At 34.3% G+C, this 22,593-nt stretch overlaps 1 protein-coding gene across 1 annotated transcript in view; it reads left to right on the plus strand.

The window, feature by feature from the left end:
- Positions 1–4,193: 4,193 nt before the first annotated feature.
- The window catches only part of LOC123638760 (cancer-associated gene 1 protein homolog), a 151,978-nt gene continuing 133,578 nt past the window's right edge, over positions 4,194–22,593 (plus strand). The window contains 2 exon segments of the mRNA XM_045552590.1: positions 4,194–4,254; positions 10,367–10,459. Of these exon segments, the coding sequence (XP_045408546.1) occupies positions 4,194–4,254; positions 10,367–10,459 (154 nt within the window).

A 22,593-nucleotide genomic window follows, 5' to 3' on the forward strand; every position in this document is an offset into this window, starting at 1 on the left:
TATTTTGAAGAAAGTTTATTTAATTGCTTGATATTTCATAATTTTATTTTTAAAAAAATCTGTTATATTCCTAAATGAATTAGGTTTCTATTTAAAGAAATATATGTAAATTTTAGTTTTTATTTTTATATAGTTTTCGCTGACATATAGACACATACGGGGGAAACAAATAAAACTTGGGGTCAAAAGATGTTGATTATGTATTTATTAACTTCTTAGAATCAATCTAAAAGAAAATCAATTAAAACAATGTATGCCGTTATTATACTATGTATTAAAGCATGTATAGTTCCAAAAATAAAGTGCAATGATTAAGTTTTTATATATTAATTGACAAATCCAGTTAAACCATTTTCCTCATCCTAAAGGTTAACTTTTCTGATCATCTTCCTACAAAATATTTGGATCTTTTATTTATCACAAGGAAATTTCTAATCTATAAAATTTGAATAGCTTAAAAATGTACTTGAATACATTTTTCTCACTCTGGAAGAAAAACTATTTGAAAGGATACAAGTAACTAATCATTTGTATGCAGATTTCTAAGAAAGGCAAAACAATAGGAAAAACCCTGCTGTTTCTAGAATTTCTTTCATATCAAAAGTGAACACATATCTAGCCTGCAGGATGTTATCATTTATTATAAGAGATAAGTTTTAAAGATATTGATTAAATCTATAATATATTCAGATCAATACCTAAAAAATGAATAAAACCTCCTGTAAATTGAAGGGTGAACACCACCAGTGTGTTCTATTAATAACACCTAAAAGTAATAGTTACCAAATTTCACCAAGGCCCATTTTCTTTAACTATGAAACAATTTTCATGTCAACAAAACGAAAGCAAATAAGTGACCAGCATATTAAAGAGATACTTGAATATTAGTGTGAAAATACCACCCCATATCAAGAATCAAATATTGATTTGAAATTTTAGTTAGGAAATTTTACAAAATTTAATAACAATTGGTAAAAGAATAGTCAATTTATACTTTGTCTCACACTTTAGGGATCTTCTAGTAATAAATCATGTAATACCAGATTACTATCCACATACTTATTTAAATATTGACATTGATCATTTTTGTTAAATATATTGACTGCATTATGATAAAATTGTGCCTATTTCATCACTGCACTGAATCTGATCCAGTTACAGAGGACTTTAAATGTGAAATATTCACTCATTCAAATATTACTTCTAGGGCTCCTTTATGGATGCTATTCTAAGCACAGGAAATACAAATAATGACAAAACAATTAAACTTCTTGCACTATTTGTGTTTAAAAGTCTATCAGAAAAGATGGCTACATTGTAAACCAATAATTACAACAAAAACTATTGAATTGCAATTGTTGATGATTGCTAGAAGGTCAAATGCAGTGACCTACGTGCCTTTCTTTTGAGTGTGGATGTTATACGAGGTCAAGGAAGATCAAGGAAGATACACATAGGACACATCAGACTCAAAGGCTGAGTTATCAGGGTAAAGAGGGAGCAGAGTGGAGCAGGAATATGCCAAGTAAAGGTATAAAGACGGTGTAAGGGGACTGTAGTTAGCTGGGAGTAATGTGTCTTGATGTGAAGAATCAAGATACGAAGAATCTTTATTTTTGGTCAGGCATAGTGGCTCACGCCTGTAATCCTAGTACTCTGGGGGGCTGAGGTGGGATCCCTAGAGCTGAGGAATTCAAGACTAGCCTGAGCAAGAGCAAGAGCCTATCTCTACTAAAAATAGAAAAAAATTAACCGGGCATGGTGGCACATGCCTGTAGTCCCAGCTACTCAGAAGGCTGAGGCAGGAGAATTGCTTGAGCCCAGGAGTTTGAGGTTGCTGTGGGTTAGGCTGATGCTACCCTTGGCAACAGAGCGAGACTCTGTTTCAAAAATAAAATAAAATAAAATAAATAAAATAAAAATTAGTTAAAAAAAGAATCTTGATTTTCCTTATGGAAGTAAAGAAAACCCTCTACTAGATTTTGTGTTAGGAGATGATATTATATTTGTGGGAATTTTGTTGGTCTGTTTTCTAAGATTATTTTATGAGTATATATTGGGATGTAGGGAGACAAAAGGGGATATAGGAAGAACATTTAAAGTGCAACAGAAATATCCAAGTAAGAGAAGATAGTGGCCTGCTGATGAGTATGAGATGTGAATGTGTTTAAAACATAGGAAATAAATGTAATATAGTACTTCCTCAGAGATGCCTATGTGAAATTCTTCTAATCTAAATTGGGCCACTTTATAATATGTTAAAAGGCACAGCATATCACCTTTATATCAAAATCTGTAATCATGTCTTTTACGTGATGATAATTTTAACAAAATGTCTTCCACTATTTGACACTAGCTGGTAAAGTCCATGAATGCAGGTTTCTTGTTCTTTTTATTTGTCACTCATGCATGGCATAGCATTTGGCAAAGAAGAAGCATTTTAAAAACATTGTTTTTCAATAAGTTATTGTGATAGGATTGGGAGGATAGTCTGAAAAAGAAAATAATGAATGATTTCTAGGTTTCTGACATAAACAGTTAGTGTGAAGATTTAGTGTAGATTAGGGAAAATTATGAGGTCTATTTTGAATGTATTGGCTTTGAAGACTCTGAAACGGCAAACGGGCTTATTGAGCTGATAGTTGGATAAATGAGCCTGTAATTAGAAATAGATTAATGTCTGCAGGATATAGACTTGGGATCTGTTAGCAATCAGACTATATAAGAGGGATGTAGATTCCTGCTATAGACTGAACATTTTGTCTCCCCCCTCCCAAATTTTTGTGTAAACCTAATCCCCAACATGATGGTATTTGGAGATGGAGACTTTGGGATATGATTAGGTCATGAGAGTGGAGCCCTCATGAAGGGGATTAGTGTCCTTATATAACAGGCTCCAGAAAGCTCCTTTCCCCCTTTCACCGTGTGAGGACACAGCAAAAAAGATGGCTATTTATGAACCGGGAAGCAGGCTCTCACCAGACATTGAGTCTGCTGGTCTCCTGAGTTTGGACTTAGCCTCTGGAACTGTGAGGAACAAATGTTTGTTGTTAAAGTTATCTGGTCTATGCTATTTTTATTAAAGTAGCCTGAATAGGCTAAGACAATTTCCTCATCTAAGCAGATTATAAAATAAGAAGGAAAAAAGCCCAGGACAGATTACTATGAAAATCCAAAATAAAGAGCTCTTGGAAACAAAGACCACAGTCAAAGAAAAATCAATCATAAGGGTGATAGGTGAAGAGAAAAAAATCAGAAAAGTAAAAAGGAACAGTGTGTTATTTCTAAGAATCTGATTGAGAAGTGTGTTTCAAAGAGGGAGTTATGAACTAGGTCAAATAGCTGTGAGGTCTAGTAAAAAGGGAAATTTTAAAAAAAAATAATTGAACTTGTTTGTTTGAAGTCATTGTCAATGAAACTTTTGACTCCCTTTTCTCCTAGCCCCCATGTTTACACTGTGCCTTAAAGACCTACCTGTAATCATACATTTGTCACTATGGACTTACTTATTAAACCTGGAGATCTGGAGTGTCCTCACTGATCCTCTCTCTCTTTACTTCCTAAGTTCTTGTCCTTTAACGAATCTTGGCCCATCTACCTCTAAAATATATCTGGCATGTCTCCCCTTCTTTGATTTAGTCTCCCACTGCCATACATCAGACTACCACTCTCTCTTCCCCAGAGCACTCCAATTGTCCCTGTCTCTTCTCTTGACCCTGTCGTCTTCATTCCATTCAACATCTTAAAGATAAAATCACATGGTATTTCTTTCTTGTTTAAAACTTTCAGTGACTTCTCATTACAATTAGAATAAAATCCTAGTTTCTTAACATAGATTACAAAGCACTCGTAATCCAGACCCTGACTACCACTGTAATCTATTTTTGAACCCTCGTTACCCACTAGAGTATTATTATACATTTTTTTTTAATTTCAATGAACACAACAAACTCTTTGTCACTGTAGGGCTTTGATAGTGCTCACGCCTTTTCTAGGAACACTTTTTCCTCAGATCTGACTGGCTTCAGATCGCAAATTCATTGTTACTGATACAGAAAAAAAATATATATCTTCTATCACTACTTAGGTAGGTAGTCATTCTCCACATCACACATGACTTTTCTTTTAAAACATCACTATTTGTGAAAAGTAATTATTCATTTAATTATTCTCTGTCGTTCCTTAGAGGAGCAATGGCCTGTGCTGTCCTGTTCGTTGTTGCATCCCTTAACGCTATCACAGTGTCTTCACAGAGTAAGTAATACATATTTTCTGAAATGAATTGAATTGGTTAGAGCAGTGTCAGTGAAGTGATAGAAACCGCCTCCATGTTGGACTGGCTGGGCTAGTGAATGGGAGGTGAAGAGAATACCTATGTAAAGCATTGTGTTAGGCGAACATGACAACCACTACACTACGACACAGATAACTGAGAAATGGAAAGTTAAATACTGCATGTTCTCACTTGTAAGTGGGAGCTAAATAAGGAATACAGATGGACATAGAGAGTGGAAGAACAGACACTGGAGACTCAGAAAGGCAGGAGGATGGGAAGGTGGGAGGAAGTGTGGGACGAGAAATTACCTAATGGTTATCACATAAACTTCATCACTTCACAGTATATCTGTTTAACAAATCTGCACATGTACCCCATCAATCCATAGAACTAATAATTAAAAAAAAAAAAAAGAAATGGTTGTGACAGAGATGGAAAACATAAGATAGTAGCATTAAAGAACTGTGTTGGCCAAAGAAAATCTTAAATGCTTTTTTAATGACTATTGTGGAGAGAGGGAGTAAGACTATACAGCAAAAATAAGTAATGTGTAATAGTGAAAAATTACTCAAAGGCAAGATTGGTTATTATTCAGACACCTGTAAAGGAGTTAACCATTAATACAAAGATGAATTCTTATCTCATTAAAAAAGTATAAAATATAGGAAGAATATTGTGGGTAGCATTTCTTGTGGATGTTTCAGTAAATTTTTAGTTAATTATTTTACTTTTGTTTTAGATACACCTTTTTTCCCTATGTTTCAGTAAAAGCCTATGGTAACTCCATCAACAGGAAATTTCAAATTGATAATTTTAGTTCAGTAGGTTAGCAGAAAGTCTTCCTTATATCATATTACAGGTAATTTCATAACTCATGATATTAAATTAATGTAAAAATTTCCTGCTAATTCAAATAAAATATATCTTCTTTTCCTTATACATTGGTGTCAAAATGTTGGAGTATATTATTAATAAAACATTAAAGAAAAGTGTTTGCTCTGACTAAATTCAGAAATTCTACCAAACTTTCTACTGCCTGGTGAACACTTTACTAAGTTTTCCAAACAAGATTTCTGAACTAATACATTCACTTCTCATATTTTTTTTCAGCTATTGTATATAATTTCCAATGACTTCCACTCAAATTTTCTCATGGACATATAATGTCATCTTAAACACCTCAGGAAATCATGTGAAAGAAAGTCAACTCGGATAATTACCAATAATGCCCTAAGTCCCCAATACTAAATGGGCCATTCAAAACTAGAGGAAGACATTCAAATTTTAAAATTTCTTTTGTTTATTTAGACAACTTGACATTACATAACTCCATTTTCCACAGGAAAATCAGTAGATTAACTACTAGACTTATTACTTAGACCCATTTATGTCTGCCTTGCTGATGAACAACATTCAGAGATCAGAAAGAGCTTTTTATTGGTAAATCGGGCATGTTCTTCTAGATGAGGACTGAAGAAAATGTGCAAATATACCAGAAAAAATGGATATAATAAATTTATTGCAGATGGTTTGCTAGGAAGTTTGTATCTATACTTGTGTCCATATGCCTGTTCTTAGTGACGACCCACAAAATAACAAGTAGCAATATATTGCGGGGGAAAAAATCCACCTAAGAATAGAACTAACTTTAATGTACTGAAAAATAACTGACCTAGAAATATGAACAGAGTCACTTCCTACTTTAAAAAACCATGCCTTTTGACCTCCAGGAACAAATACAAAGTTTGGCTAAACAGTAGCTCTCAAATCTTTTCCTCCACAGGACACTCCACCATGGAATGGAAAGTCTGAGTGGCAACTTGCATGTTTGGTTTATTTTCATAGCCACATTGTTGAAACTTCAGAGTCTTGGTACAGGTTAATAATGTGACACTCTTTCATAGTAATATTTTTAATATTTGTCCAACATTTGCTTGGTGAAGACTAGGGAAAATTCATTTTATGTCAATACCTGTATATTGTTTTATATCAAAATAAGGATTTATTATATACATTGAATGGAACACATATAAAACTGTCATATTTCTTGAGTATTTTTTTATCATTAATGAAGAAATAGCATAACCCAGGTAGATGTATTTAAATTCTATTGTTCGAAAATGGTTAAAATTTTTCTTTGGTGACTTTCATATCACCAAGATAACTGTTTCTTCTGACTGCAACTATCAATTTCAATTGAAGGTGAACTGATGCTTTTAGGATTAATGTCATTTTCTTTTGTTGAACCATGCAAACTTAAAAAGTAAATTAACAATCTTCTTCTTAGAGCATTCTCTGCAAATTGACTGCTCCCCTTAGCTCAGTTCCCATAAATATATGTTTCTTAATATCCACAACTGAGATCACCCAGGTCTATCAAATTTCACATGCTCAAAGCAGATCCTTGATTTCTAATTCTCTCCAAGCCTTAATTTCACTAATCCCCTTATCAGTCAATTTTATACCATCTACATGGTTGCTCAAACAAGAAACCTAGAAGACAATTCTAATTCCTGTTTTATTACTATCTAATCCATATGTAAGCCCTGGAAACTTCTACATCAACAATATTTCTTTATTGTGTTTTGGTTTCTCTGCATCCAATGCTACTATCCCATTCCACCCTACTATCATCTCTCAATCACACCAAGCGGTGCCCTTGTACCCTTCTGAAAATGAAAATCGTATCATGGCAATTCTTGCTTATATCTAACCAATGGTCTTTCATGCCTTGCTTTATCTGGCCCTACTTACCTCTTCTATCTGGTCTAAGCTATTTTCTTCCTTGCAGACTACACTCCAGACACACTTTAATTACTTGAACAAATTAAGTTCTTTCTTCCCTCAGAAAGTCCATAAGGGCAGAATTATGTTTTTTGTGTTCGCTGTTCTGCCCATAGCCTAGCAAAATTAATGGCATATGTTAATTAATTACCTCCTTTTTCTTTCTCTACACACACACACACACACACACACACACACAGCCCACAACACCCAGTGAATAAATTCCAGAAATATTTAGCAGAAATAATTACAATTACTAATAGGTATTCTTGTTTGCAGTCTTGGCTTGATATCTTTCCAAGGGCAAAGCCTCGAACCAGGAATTGTTTGCAGGTGCTTCACAAGAGGTAATCACAAGAAGCAGTAGCCAGAGAGTGGAATGTGCTGGACAGGTGAGAAGAAAAAGCCAACAAAGATGTGTTAATGAACTTGTTCTTTCTGAATGAACTGAGGTACAAATCTGCTGAGGACCTTCTGAGTAACTGTAGAATGTACTCTAGATTTTCACTACAAATAGAGCCTGGCTTATTTATTTACTAATATCTGTTCTCCTTTCTATGAAGATAGCTGCTTAGGGCCCACAGGGTTTTATTTCTGTGCATTTTTAAGCTGCACATATAGGAAGGCTCAGCAAGATTCTATGGCTTCAGAAAGTGCACTGAGCATGCCGCCCCCACCCTCCGAAAAAAAAAAGCAGAGAGGACAGCGAGAGTTGGCAGATCCTTGACATATATTCACTTGCTTGAGTCCTGCTCATTACAGGTTTCACTTAAATCGGAATAATCTTGATGGAATGTCACATGTGACACCAAAAGAATCTGCTATAATCTACCTGTTGCATAATGAGATCTGCTGACACTTCTTCCTGCCACTATTTCTTTAAGTCTACTCTGGCATTTACTCTTCAATGTGGTGTTCACTCATCATCTCTAAAAATGAATAATTTGGAGGTTGGTGAAATGAACTACAGTGTTTACTGCCTTAGCTTGTTCCACGGTGACAATTCATTCTCTCTCCCTTGCTAAATTTTCCTTATTCTTGGCAAATGTGTCATCTGGGCCAGGTGACTTGCCTTGTGGTGTGACACAGATCTTCATTACAGTGTATCCTAAGCCCTTGTTCTTCTCCTTGTCAGGCTGTGTTTGCTGTAACTTCATATTCACTGTTCTCACCAGGCATTGAAACACCAAAAGACATCCGTGTGAATTTTAGAGCGATTGTACCTTGATCACATTATGCAGCAACACCCTATCTCCTCACCATGATCAGAATCAACTATACCTGGTAGCATAGTAACTCATTTCCTTGTCTATGGTCTACTGATATGAAGACCCAAAAATGCCCTGGCCACAGTGGTGTTATTAGGTTCAATGCAATCCTTTCTACACCCACTAGCAGGAGCACCCTGATCCTGGGATTACACCAATAACCCAGCATCCCTAAAGTAATGAATACAGGAAGGACAAAGTCCACAGGAAAGTCACTGGGAGTGATGGTGGGAGAGATCGGTTCTAACTTCTTATTTTCTAGACCCATGTATTCTAGCTGTTGGAGATACAGCAACATATGCTGCCCTTTGGTTCAGTGTAAATATATCACATCCTGGAGGAAAGCATACCAACCCTGAAGAACTCCATTCTCAATTCCTGTCATGTTGTCTGCCTCTAGATAACATAATATATTGTAGTGGATCCCATAGCCATGTGCTCCTTATCACATCTTCTTCACTGTAAAATGTGTGCGTGTTTTTTTTTTTGTCTGAGGCAATATTATGCATTACTTCATGTCAGTATGAAAAACATATTGCAAAGCCCTAGGATTGTGGTGCTTCCAAAGGTACTAAATGCAGGGGAGGCATATCACCATCTAAGACAGGTGTAACTCCAGTAAGGAAGACTTGCGGATGCCTAGGGTGGAAGAGTTCTGATGAACTGACTTGCTGTCCAGTACTCCTTGAAAAGAGTACCTTACTGAGGGTTCAGTTATGGCCTTTGCTTCTGGCAGGTTGGTCATTCAACAACAGCAGTCTTGGGGAGGAGTTCCTGTTATTGAGCTAATGCCTCTGGTGAGTTTAAATTAAAGCCAATGCTCATTTACTATCCCTAAAACCCTAAGGCCCTTAAGAATTATGCTAAATCTACTCTGACTTTACTCTATAAGTAAAGCCTGGATGACAGTACATCTGTTTATACTTGGATTACTGAATATTTTAAGATTACCTCTTGAGACCCCACTGCTCAGAAAAAAATATTCTTTTGAAAATATTACTGCTCATGGACCATGCACCTAGTCACTCAAGAGCTCTGATGGAGATGCACAAGGAGATTATGCTGATTTGATGCCTGCAAACACAACATTTATTCTGCATCCCGTAGATCAAAGAGTAATTTTGATTTTCAAATCTCATTCTGTAAGAGATACATTTTGTGAGGCTAAAGCTGTCATACACATAGTGACTTCTCTGATGAATCTGAGCAAAGTAAATGGAAACTTTGCAGAAAGGATTCACCATTCTATATGCCACTACTCAACCATAAAAAAACAATGGTGAACTAGCACCTCTTATATTATCCTGGGTAGAGCTAGAGCACATCCTTCGAAGTGAACTATCACAAGAATGGAAAAACAAGCACCACATGTACTTGCCATCAAATTGGTACTAACTGATCAACACTTAGGTGCTCACATGGAAGTAATATTCATCGGGTGCTGGGTGGGTGGCAGGGGAATGGTGGGGATGGGTAAACTCACAGTTAACAACGCCCATAATGTTCTGAAATTTAAAATAAATAAAAAAAATAAAAAAGAACATTTGTGATTCATGGGAGGAGGTAAAAATATTAACATTAACAGGAATTTGAAAGAAGTTGATTTCAACCCTCATGGATGAAATTGAGAGGTTCAAGATTTCAGCAGAGGAAGTAACTGTAAACATAGTAGATATCACAAGAGAATTAGAAGCATAATCTGAAGATACAACTGAATTGCTACAATCTAATGATAAAACTTGAAGAGATGAGGAGTTACTTCTTATGGATGAGCAGAGAAAGTGATTTCTTGAGATAGAATATACTCCTGGTAAAGATCCTCTGAACGTTGTTGAAATGACAATGAAAGATTTAGAATATTATTAATACCTAAACTTAATTGATAAAGAAGTGGCATGGTTTAAGAGGATTGATTCCAATTCTGAAAGAGGTCTACGGTATATAAAATGCTTTGAAACAGTATCACATGCTGCAGAAAAATATTTTGTAAAAGGAAGAGTCAATTGATGTGGCAAACTTCATTGTTGTCTTATTTCAGGAAATTGTCACAACCACCACAGCCTTCAGCAACCACCGCCCTTATTCAGTCAGCAGCCATCAACATTGAAGCAGGGCCCTCCACTGGCAAAAGGTTTGTGACTTACTAGAGGGTCAGATGATCAATAACATTTTTTAGCCATAAAGTATTTTTAATTAAGGTATACACATTGTTCTTTTAGACATAATACTATTAAACATTTAACAGTCTACAATATAGTATAAATATAAATTTTATACGAACTGGGAAATAAAAAAATTGTGTGACTCTCCTTATTGTGATATTCATTTTATTTCAGTGGTCTGGAACCAAAGCTGCAATATCACCAAGGTATGCCTGTATTACATTTTCACATGCTATCTTATATAATATTTAAATAGCCTTTCAAAATTATTATTAATAAATATCACCATTTCACAGGTAAGGTAATTTAAGCCCATAAATATTTACTAACAAACGCATTAATAAGAGGTTTTTGTAGGGGCGAAGTAAGTTTCACCTACTGTAATTAAAGTTCATAGCTGACATCCCTATTACAAAGATTAATAAAGGAAAAGCATACAGATTTATTTAATGATAATTTTATGCGACATGGAGCTTTCAGAAATGAAGACCCTAAAACTCAAGGAAAACTCTATTTTTAAGGACATTCAGAAGTGTGATCAGAGGACAAAAGAGTATAATCCAATGGTAATAAACTGGGAGGAACTTGGCACAGTCTTTTTATTCGAAGTCTTCTTGGCCCCTGGGTATAGGGGTATAGGGCAGTAACCCTCTGGAATGAAGGTCTTATGACATACTTCCCGGAGAGCAGACAGAGAGAAAACCAGCAAGTAATCTTCTTTCTTCTGTGTTTTTCTTAATTCCTTCAGTTTAAAATACTCAGTACCAAGATGCCATACGTTGGGGTACTGTGTTCTGAGCCCTGACACCTGGCTGGTGTTCAAACATAGGAGCATTTTATTCTGATGCTCATGTTCTTGCTAAGTGAAAGAAAGAGTTCAAATTGATAATTCCATTTATACTATATTTTTTATAAAATGCAAACTAATGTATAATAAAAGCAGATATGGAGTCAGAGACAGAAGGAATGATAGGCTGCAAAGGGGATAAAGAGACTTGTGAGGGTGATGAAAATATTTTTATGCTGATTGTGGTGATGATTTATAGGTGTATATATCTATCAAAACTCAAGAAACTATATACTTAAATTATGCATAATTATTTACATAGTGGTATAGAGATGATGCCTCAATAAAAATAATTTTTTACTAGTTATAAAAATAAAGCACTATGTATGAATTGAAATAGAAAATAGTATAAAGATAATAAAACTATTTCTCAATATTTTCCATTTAATATTGATGTTGTTTTATAGTTTTCTGCTACATATGAATATGTGTGTATATTTGTTTAAATTAAAACATATTGAATACACACTCAATATAATGACAATTTTTATGTTCCAGCAAATTTTTCTTATGTATACACTTTTACCTGAAAAGCTGCAAGAACTTCTCAGAAGTAAAAACATATGAAGGAAAACAAATCTAAAAACACATGTTGCAAACCACAAAAATATGCTCTGAACTGAAATGGATAATTTAAACAATAAGGTAATACTGTCCTATCAAAATGTGAAATGGTTTTATTGATGAAGTTTCAATAAGATGGACCATGAAATGCTGATAGTATAAACTGTAAAAGGCAAGCAAACTTTAAGAAAGGAGCTTTTAACAGCAATTTGCCTATACTTATAAAAAGCAGTAACAAAATTTATGCTCTATATTTAGTTTTATAAGAAAGTATTCATGAGAATAATAATCAGTAATTTGGTCAAAATCTAGGTAAAGGGATATTTATGTAGTACTTTTTAAAATAGCAAAAAATTTGCCCCGGCGTGGTCATCCTAGCACTTTGGGAGGCCAAGGTGGGAGGATCACTTGAGGTCAGCCTAAGCAAGAGTGAGACCCTATCTCTACTAAAAATAGAAAAATTTAGCTGGACATCATGGCACACGCCTATAGTCCCAGCTACTCGGGAGGCTGAGGCAGGAATTTGAGGTTGCAGTAAGCTATGAACGATCATACAACTGCACTCTAGCCAGAGTGACAAAGTGACACTCTGTATAAATAAATAAATAAATAATAAAAAATTTTTCATAATTTAATTGTCCAACAATAGAAGAATAGAAGGTACCTGAATAGACATGCAAATGACCAACGATGTATGAAAAAATGCTCAATATCACAATTATTAGGGAAACGCAAATTAAAACTACCAGGAGCTATTAATTCACACCTGTTAGAATAACAATCATAAAAAAGATAAAATATAACAAGTGTTGGTGAAGATGTGGGGGGAAAAGAACTTTTGTACACTGTTGGTAGGAATATAAATTGTACAGCCATTATGTAAAACAGTATGGAGTTTCCTCAAAAAACTTAAATTAGAATTACCACATGATGCAGCCATCTCACTTCTGGATATTTATCCAAAGGATTTGAAATCAGTATATCCAAGAGATGTCTGCACTTCCATGTCCACTGCAGCACTATTCATAATAGCCATGATATGGAATAAACATGTGTACCAATAGATGAATGATAAATTGTGGTATATACACATGTACAGTGATACCTTGGTATCTCTGGGCAATTAGGTCTAGAATCTCCCTGATGTATCCCACAATCCATAGATGTTCAAGTCCCTTATATAAAACAGTGTAATATTTGCATATAACCTATACACATTCTTTGATATTTCTTAAGTTATCTGTAGATTACTTGTAATAACTAATACAATGCAAATGCTATGTAAATAGCTGTTATACTGTATTATTTAGGGAATAATGACAATACATATTCAGTATAGGCACAACTATCCTTTTTTTATTTACTGCCAATATTTTCTATCCCCAGTTGTTTGAATCCACAAAAATAGAACTCACAGATATGGAGGGCCAACTTACACACAATGGAATACTATTCAGCCTTTAAAAGGAAATAAATTTTGTCATTCGTGACAACATGAGTGGGACTGGAGAATAAGATGCTAAGTGAAATAAGCCAGGCACAGAAAGACATAAGTAACTCATATCCCCAGTTATGTATGGAATCTAAAACAATCAAATTCAAAGAAGCAGAGAGTATGGTGGTTGCCAGAACCTGGCCAGGGTGGGAGAGGTAGAGCAAGTGGTAGAGGAAATGCGGAGTTAATGGTCCAACGGTACAAAGCTCATTAGACAGGAGGAAAAAGTTTTTGTTTTTTCCTTTGAGATATATTGCATAGCATGGTGACTATAGTAAATAATAAAGTATTGTACATTTCAGAATTGCTAAGAGTGTAAAATTCAAATGTTCTCCTCACAAAAAAGTTATTTGAGATGATGGATAAGTTAATTAACTTAATTATTCCACATTGTTCATGATTTATGAGATCACTTTGTAGCCGAGAAATACATAACAATTATAATTTGTTGATTGACAATTAAAAAATAAAAATTTAAAAAGGAAAAACCAAATGCAATCATGAGTGGTTATTCTACAACTGCAGTCCTCAACCCCCAGGCCAGGCTGCAGAACTTTGCCACCCCCTCCCCCCAAAAAAACCCTTATCTTCTATGAAACTTAGGAAGGCAAGAGGTGGGGTGGGGGTGGGGAGGGTGCACAACAGGAAGTAAGCAGCTGTGAGTATATTTAGAGCAGCTCCCCATAGTGCTCCACCCTCCCTCTCTCTCCCATCACCACCTGAGCTCCGCCTGTCCGTGGGAAAATTGTCTTCCATGAACTGGTCCCTGGTGCTAGAAAGGTTGGGGACCACCATAAAGTATCTAGTTGTAATTGTACTTCTGAATTGCTTGTGAGTTTTCTTTCCTTTTTTGAATTTTTAATTTCTTAGGCTACAGCAAATGCTGGGTCATGTTTAATATCTTCTTGTCTTTTCAACTACTGATCCTCAACCTGGACTCTAGTATCTCCATCCTGATCTTTTCTAATGGTAATGTGTACCTTCCAGAGTAAGTTGCTTTTACTGAGGGCTTTGTCTCATACTCCATATGTTTTATGGGGTCTGAGAAAGCACAGTTTAAGCAATCGCATTACTCCAATATTTATCAAGGACCTACTATGTTCAGAGTATTATGGTGGTAGATTTTGAAAATTCTGAGATAAAATAGAAGAACTGTGTGAGATAGCTCATCAACTAGTTAACAAAAATATGCATTTTCAACACAATGTAAAAATGTTTTAAACAAGTAAACAAAATAAACTTTTATACTGGGGCCACAGACACCTAAAATATAGAAGGGAGTAGGAAGGGTTATAACATTTTATGGATGACTAAGTTTTGAAGGCTGACTTGTATTTTACTGTTGAAGAAAGCAGTACAATAGGCAGACTAATTATAATCTACAAAGGCATTCTCATAGAAAGAATAAGAATGTGTTGAATGAGATACAAATTATTCCATATGGCTAAAACATAAAGTTGAAGATGATAAGTAGAATTAGATAAGGCTAAGCCGTTGTGATGGCACACACCTGTAGTCCCAACTACTTCATAGGCTGAGGCACTAGGATCGTTTGAGGACGGGAGTTTGAGACCAGCCTGAGCAACATAACAACATAGTAAGATCTTGTGTCTTAAAAAAAAATATATATATATATAGAAAGAAAGAAAAAAATAGATGAAGTGACAAGAAGCTGCCAACTCCCAGAGTGATGAAAATATTGTAAACATAATTTTGCCTTTGTTTAGAGAAAGATGGAGAAAAATTAAAGAATTTTAATCAGGATATATAACCAGATCAGCATTTTGATATATGCTATAATTATGTAACCGGCTCAGCATTTTGGCAATGTCATGCTGGCAACTGTGAATGAACCTAAGGTGGGTGAAGAGTAGAGGAAAATACTAGGTAGGAGGCTGTCGCAATAACTTAAAAGGAAGATCAGAGAGATTCGACTGAGGTGCCAATGGAATGAGTAAAACAGATAAAACAGAGGAAATTATAAAGATTATAGTAACAATAACTAATGCTCGTATGTATAAGGTGCTCACTATATGCCAGGGTTTATTCTAAATTCATATATATATGAAACATTATATATGTATATACGTGTGTATATATGTGGGTATATGCATGTGTATATATGTGTATATGTGTATATATGTGTACGTGTGTGCATATATCTGTGTGTATGCATATTATATATGTGTATATATCCACATTTGCTGTACATATAATATATATGTTAAGTACTGTTATCCTTCCCAGATTATGGAGGAGAATACTAAAGCATGAAGACATTAATTAATTTGCTCAAGATTTGAAGTCTGACATTTTTGCTCCATTGTCCTTTTTCAGAATGTGCTACACTGATTTGCTTAAAAGAAGAGATACAAGACAAAAAAAAAAAAAAAGATAGAGTTTATTCACTAATTAGAATGGATTGCAAAGATAAGAGACAATTTGTCACATGCATTTACCTTGTGGAAGAAATTAGGTCATTACTAAGTTAAGGATATATATGAAGGAAAAACTTGTTTATTTAAGGGTCATAAGGCTATAACCATGACCTGAATTCTTTCTGTGGTGACTTATTCCAACTCCTCAAAGAGTAAGTGAGATTTAAAAAAAAATAATAGAAAGGAAAGAAAGAAATGCTCAAAGGATCGCTTTACAAAATTAAGCCTATAAATGGCAGTAATTATCATCACTGAAGGATAAATATACTTGGTAAATTTTCATTCTTTTTCATCAAGACTACGAAAATGAATTACTCTTTTAAAGTCTATATTTTCCATTGATTCCTAGAAAAATGACTCAAAAATGCAAAAACAATGTCATTTTTGTCATCCTGCTAATAGACTACTAACCAGCTACTCGTTAAAGAATAGCATGTAACTAATTTTCTTTCTGAACTAATCCGTGTGCACAAACAGGGTAGAGATACAATTCAAATCAGTGTTCTGATAGCCAACTTTCTGGCAGATTTTTTTTTATTATAGCCTGAGGTGCTAATGTTAGACACCCCCAACACCTACAATTGGGAAAGAGACCAACAAATACTGTGAACTTCACAGAAGTACAAAATTTCTTATAGTAAAATAGTTCTGTAGAAAGATTTAAAAAGAATGTTCAAATCCTTAAAATAATTTGAGCACAAACCGGGCTATATTTGTACAACTGTCATGTATGCTATAAACAATGATATCATAACCTGTTTCCAGCAGCCCTCTGATTCTAAATTCTACCTAGGGACCGACCTAGATTTCCTGAGAACACCCTCGGTGTGCTGCTTTGCCTCGCTGCTCTCTCCTCGAGTTTCAGAACTGCTTGTTCCTTGCACTTGTCTACCTGCTTTCCCTGAATTTTCTATCCTGAGTTCAGCACATTTCAGAGCACCAGACTGCAGGCACATGTGTTATCAACACTTCGTGCAGAGAGCTGTAGTGAACTCTACTTTCATACTGGTAGCAACTATTTGCCATTTAATTTTAAATCTACCTTCTGGCCTTTAGGACCTGTCTAAATTTGTCTGCCAAGAAGAACAAGGAGCATTATCACCTCTTCACAGCCTTCATCACAGTCAGGAGCTTGAGGGTATGTGGTTGTCGCATTCTCTCAGCCTGTCTCTTAAAAACCCATTCTACCTTTCTTGTTTTTGTTTTTTCTACTTATTTATCTATCAGAGCAGTGTTGTACAGGATGTAGTTTCTGAGGGATCCATGCCTGGGGCTCCAATTAGAAAAGGTTGAATGAAACTAACATCCAGGATAACTGCAATCTGTCTACCATTAACATCATAGGCTCCAAGTGTGTTCAGTGTTGAATAGGTGAGAGACCTACAGGGAAAAATAAAAAGAAGATCTGTTTAATCACTGTTGGTATGTAAGCTAGGCAAATTCAACTACTCCCTTTGCTTGCTTCAGAAATAAGCTTGGACATTGATCCTCCCTCACCACTACCCTATACTACAAATACAGCATATTTTATGACACCTCTCTTTTCTCAATATAATTTTAATTTTTAAAACTATAATAAGTCATGAAAATAAGGCACCTTTATTTCATGACTAAACACCTTTAAAACAATGAAAAAATTCTCTTTTATGAATATGAACCCAAATGAAATAGATTTAGATGCTTTTTAATTGTAATTCACAAACTAGACAGTAAAATACATGAAGTAGGGTATTTATGTTTATTTTTATTTTTAATTAGCATCTATTTGCATAACTTTGAAGTCATGTTTAGATAAGGACTTAATATGATATTTATTTCCCATCATTACAGCCACCATTTACTATTTGCTAAATATCAGTGAAAAAATGTAGGCACTGTTTTAGTCAGCACTCTGCTGAGAAACAGAACCAATGGTGTGGGGGGGGGCGCGCGCGCGCGCGCGCAGAGAGAGAGTTTTGGCTAATGATGATTCTCCCATCTAGGTCATTATTACTATAACAATGCTGACAGAGGAAGTGGACAAAAAGTTCTCCTAACTTGAAGATATTTTAGTCTCTTTTAAATAATAGTTTGTATAAACTCCTACATGTTTTAAATAGCAGCAACAGTGTGATTCTGTGAATTCATTTGACATGAATTCAAGAAGTTATAAGAAACACTACAAGTATTTTATATCAATTTGCAGGGCATTAGAATAAAGCTCTTAGCCAACTTGTTGTTCTGCTTTTATATGAAGAAATCACACTTTGCCAAATGGAGAAAGGTAAGGGAAGGGCCAAAATATTTTTCTGTGTAGAGTATCTGGTGGAGGACTCAGAAGATGGCAATTAATGAAAAGAAATTTCCTTCAAGGAAGGCAATGATTTGTTGTATACAGTGTTAAGTTTCTGTTTGCTTGGTTTTCTAAATAAATTCCTTAGCTAAAACATTAGAAAGGATGGGAGGGGTGAGGAATAAAAATCTACGTGTCAGGTACAATGTCACTATTCTGGTGACTGGTATCCTGGAAGCCCTGATTTCAGCATGATACAATTCATCCATGTAACAAAAAACACCTGTACCTCATAAATTTTTTGAAATAGAAAAAACATCCTTCCATTCCATAAAAAAATAAAATTTAAAGCAGAAATGATACAGTCACACTACCTCTTACTGTTCAGAATTGACAGTTGTTCAGATGGGGGAAAAATGAGTTTTGGTACCTGAAAATAATTTAAAACTCTAAAGACCAAATGCAACACACATAAAACTTACTTAAATTTTAACAACAAAAAACAAAGTAAAAACACTGGCCAGCATGACAGTCTCAGGAGTCAAGTTTCCATTTTAGAAAAACAGAGTGCTTGGTTTAGCCTTGAAATGATTTGACTTTAAACGCAAAGATGAAATATAACTTTTGATTTCCAAATCTCCCAACTCTTTGGACTGAAAGTTAATGCATTGCAGTATGTGAGCACATTTCTCTGAAATGTATTCCACTAAATGAAATGGTATTGTTAGAATTTATTTTTACTCTTTGATTAAAAATAACCATGCCTTATCTTTACAGATTATATTTTATGTATATTTGTTATGCAGCTGAACATATCAGAGATGCTAATAAAATTCTTATTAATACTCATTTGGGAGATCTATTTTTTGTAATTAATTCTATAGGAAATTAATTCTTTATAAATGTGTTAAAAACTAAATCTACAGAATAAGAATATCTAGGAAAAGATTACATTTCAGTATGTTAAAAATATAATTGATAAAATTTATATGTGTTCAGGGCAATAGCCTGTTAAATAAATATGCTAGGATCTTTCCATCTGAAGCAAGATTTGCCAGAATGTTCACCCAATAATTCAATAATACTTTCAGTTATATAAAATCAACTTTAATTTTTAAATTTAATTTTTTTAATTTAAATACTATATACTATTATATTAGTGAATTCTAAAACAGAATTGAGATATCTCAACTCATTTATTTTATTAAAAAGGTTTCTTATTGAGGGCTGGGCACTATGCTATAGTCTAGGAAAGTCATTTTCAATAATAAAGACAAAATCAGTCTATTGAAACTCACAGTCTAGTAGAAGAGGTAGGCAAAACATAAGTAAGTAAATGATTACACAAATATGCATTTACTTGTGATTAGTTTTCAGGAGATATATTACAGAGAATTTCCATGATCTAGAAGTTCAGTTAAAAATTTCTTGAGGGAAATTTCATTTATATTGAAATTTGTGAGTATGGACTTTTTTTGACAAATAAATATGGAGTGTACCAGAAAGAGATTATCACGTGTCAAGCACTAGTGGTAGAACATTGGAAGATGTGACTAAAGTGTAGCTAATGAACAGAGAGTGGCCCAAACTGAATCAGGAGATAGGTAGGCAACAGGTCACAAAGAGCCTTGACCAAAAACACAACAAAAACATATACACAAATACACCCATATATAAGCACAGTAAAAAGCTGAGTGTGTGTGTATGTGCATAAATTATAGCTAAATCCTACACTTCTGACAATGTTGACTTCAGCCAAAAAAATGTCTGTTTTCAGAAACGAAATAAATCATGACAATGGTATGGTAGAAACGTCTGTCTTGTCTGTAAAATGGGGAGAGATAGAAATGGAATTTACAGGCATCTACTCTAGAGCAATCCAGAATATTTTCTATTCCCTTCCTGCTGTGAATAAGAGAAAAGTTACATGAGAAAATATTTCCTTACAAAGTGTTAGTTTCCTTTCAATCCATCTATTTGTGTTTCCAATGGCATAGGGAGAGCTGAGGATGTTTCTCATCAGAGCAGGTGGCCTACCTATGGTGATGCAGACAGGCAACTTAACTAGTGGAGAACACACAATTTCCTGCTTAGATGTCTCTGTTCCTCCGTTAAGTATGACTGTGTACATACACACAAGGGTCCACACAGACACGGATTGGCGGAAACAGAGTACGCTGACTCTACTTCTTTGATGCTGATCGCTTCTCTTCCCGCTTCACAAAGAAGCACAGACAGAAGAGAGCTGAAGGACGGGATTTCCTCCATGTGAGAGATAACTTTCTCATCTTGACATCAAAAAACAGAAATGCCTAACAAATACAAATTCAACGTACCTTATATTATAATAAAACAATTTCTTCTTTTAGAGTGGAATAAAATATCCTCATGTCCAGTTTTCTTGTTCACAATCTGCGCCAGCTAGGACTTAGAATAATCAGAAATCTGAAATGAGATTTAAAAGAAGTACTTCTAACCAGACTTTTATTATACATACATGTAGACTCAGTGGAGACATTTATGTCTTATTTCTCTGAAGTGGAAATTTAAACGCACACGTAACTAAGTCTATATTCACTTGAAATCAGCATTTCCCCGATCACTCTATATTGCTTATTTTCTCTATTTTATTTGAATCTCTGCACTAAATTATAATGAATTTGTATTTGTTTGTTTTGTTCTTTGCATACACTAGGTGCTTAATGGATATTTTCTAAATATTTCCAAATGCAACTCAATTGGACAATTCTTCCATATACAAGATAATTCATGTTCCTAGTTTTCATTCTAGGGGATATTCTTTGTGTGTATTTTGGAAAATATTGTGTGCTATATAGGCTTAGCAGCATTATTTTATATCTACGTAAATAATGTATCAATATAAATAACCCATTATTCTTTACTCACAATTTCCCTTTTCTCTTGAGGAAATAGTTACCATGATTTTAAAAAAGAGATAAAAAGACAGAGAAATAGTGAAACTAAATGCAATAATCCGTGGGTTTCTTATGTACAAGTTTTCTTGATAAGGCCTTAAAGACTGAAAATCAGGAATAACACAAAAATGAAGACATCTATCATGCATAGCTTACTCAAGTTCTTCACATGACATAACGAATATTATATTTCTACTGACCAAAATTTGTCATAGAGTACATCTAATCCTAGAGAAAAAGTCAATTGGCACTTCCTCAGGCAACAGGTCAATCCAGCTGCTTCTATAAGGGAATTATGATTGTAAGAATTATAAAATTGAGAAAAAAACTGTGCCTTTTCAGTGAATTAAAGAGTTTCCTGAATAGTCTGGTATTTAAGCTGGTCTCATAAAACAAGGAAGTATCAATTAAAGTAAGTATCCACCACAAAGGAATAGCCTGTCTAGAATAATACTAGCCAAACTTTATTGAGCACTTACTATGTACCACACACAGTGTCCTAAAAATTTCATTTATAAAAACTCACTTGTTCCTCAAAATCCTAGGAGGTGGGAAATTTAATTAGCTGTAGACAGTCCAAAGAACAGGATGTTAAATTAACTTGTCTCAATTGGAAAATGGTCAAGTACAAAACCCAAAAGTGTGTTATGTCATTGAGGAATAGTAAGTATGTCAGAATGGCTAAGGCACAGAGAAGTACAGATTATAATATTTAAATGCTTAAATTATATATTATATTCTACACGGGATCTATAACTATACATCGATATAGCAGATACTTAATAAATGTAAATTAAGCTGAATTAAATAATTTTATTTGTTCCTATTAAGATTCTTATTTCAATAGTACTTTTAGAAGCAAGCCAAAAAGTATTTTAAATAATACTGGATAGAATATAAATAAATTCTTAAGATGGGCATCATTACTCAGAGAAGTGCTAAAATATGAGCTCCATGGTCTACTTAGATGCCATAATGAATATATACCCAGCTCCACGACTTACTATAGGTGTAGCTTTGGAGAAATTTCTTTATTTTCACTCTGCTTCATTTTCCTCATCTCTAAAATGGGAACAGTGATTATACTTAACTCACATAGTTTTGGTAGGTATTAATGAATTAGTATGCATACAGTTCTTGGAGCATTGCATGGAACATTCAAAATGCTCAGTAAATGTTAATTATAAAGGCGATGATGATTATGATGGTAACAAAGATATATGAAAGCACTAAAATATAAACATTATTTTTCACCTTTACAAGTAACTTTGTGTGACATATCTTATTCTTCAGTTAGAATTTCCAGTCTCATAGTTGCATTATCCTTCTACTGTCTGCCAGTCCTAATCCATTTTATTTCAAATATCTCTCTTTGCTTATTACTGTTTCTGTGATAATCACACACTACATGTGCCTCGTTTCCACTTAAAAATCAAATTAATAAAAACTGGGGTCTGTGATTTATGTTCTTAAAAACATGAATCATATATTACACATCTAATAGATGCTTAATAATGAACCTCAAGAAATAGAGAATAACCTCAGTATTTG

This window comes from Lemur catta, chromosome 5 (genome assembly GCF_020740605.2).
Source record: "Lemur catta isolate mLemCat1 chromosome 5, mLemCat1.pri, whole genome shotgun sequence".
NCBI lineage: Eukaryota > Metazoa > Chordata > Mammalia > Primates > Lemuridae > Lemur > Lemur catta.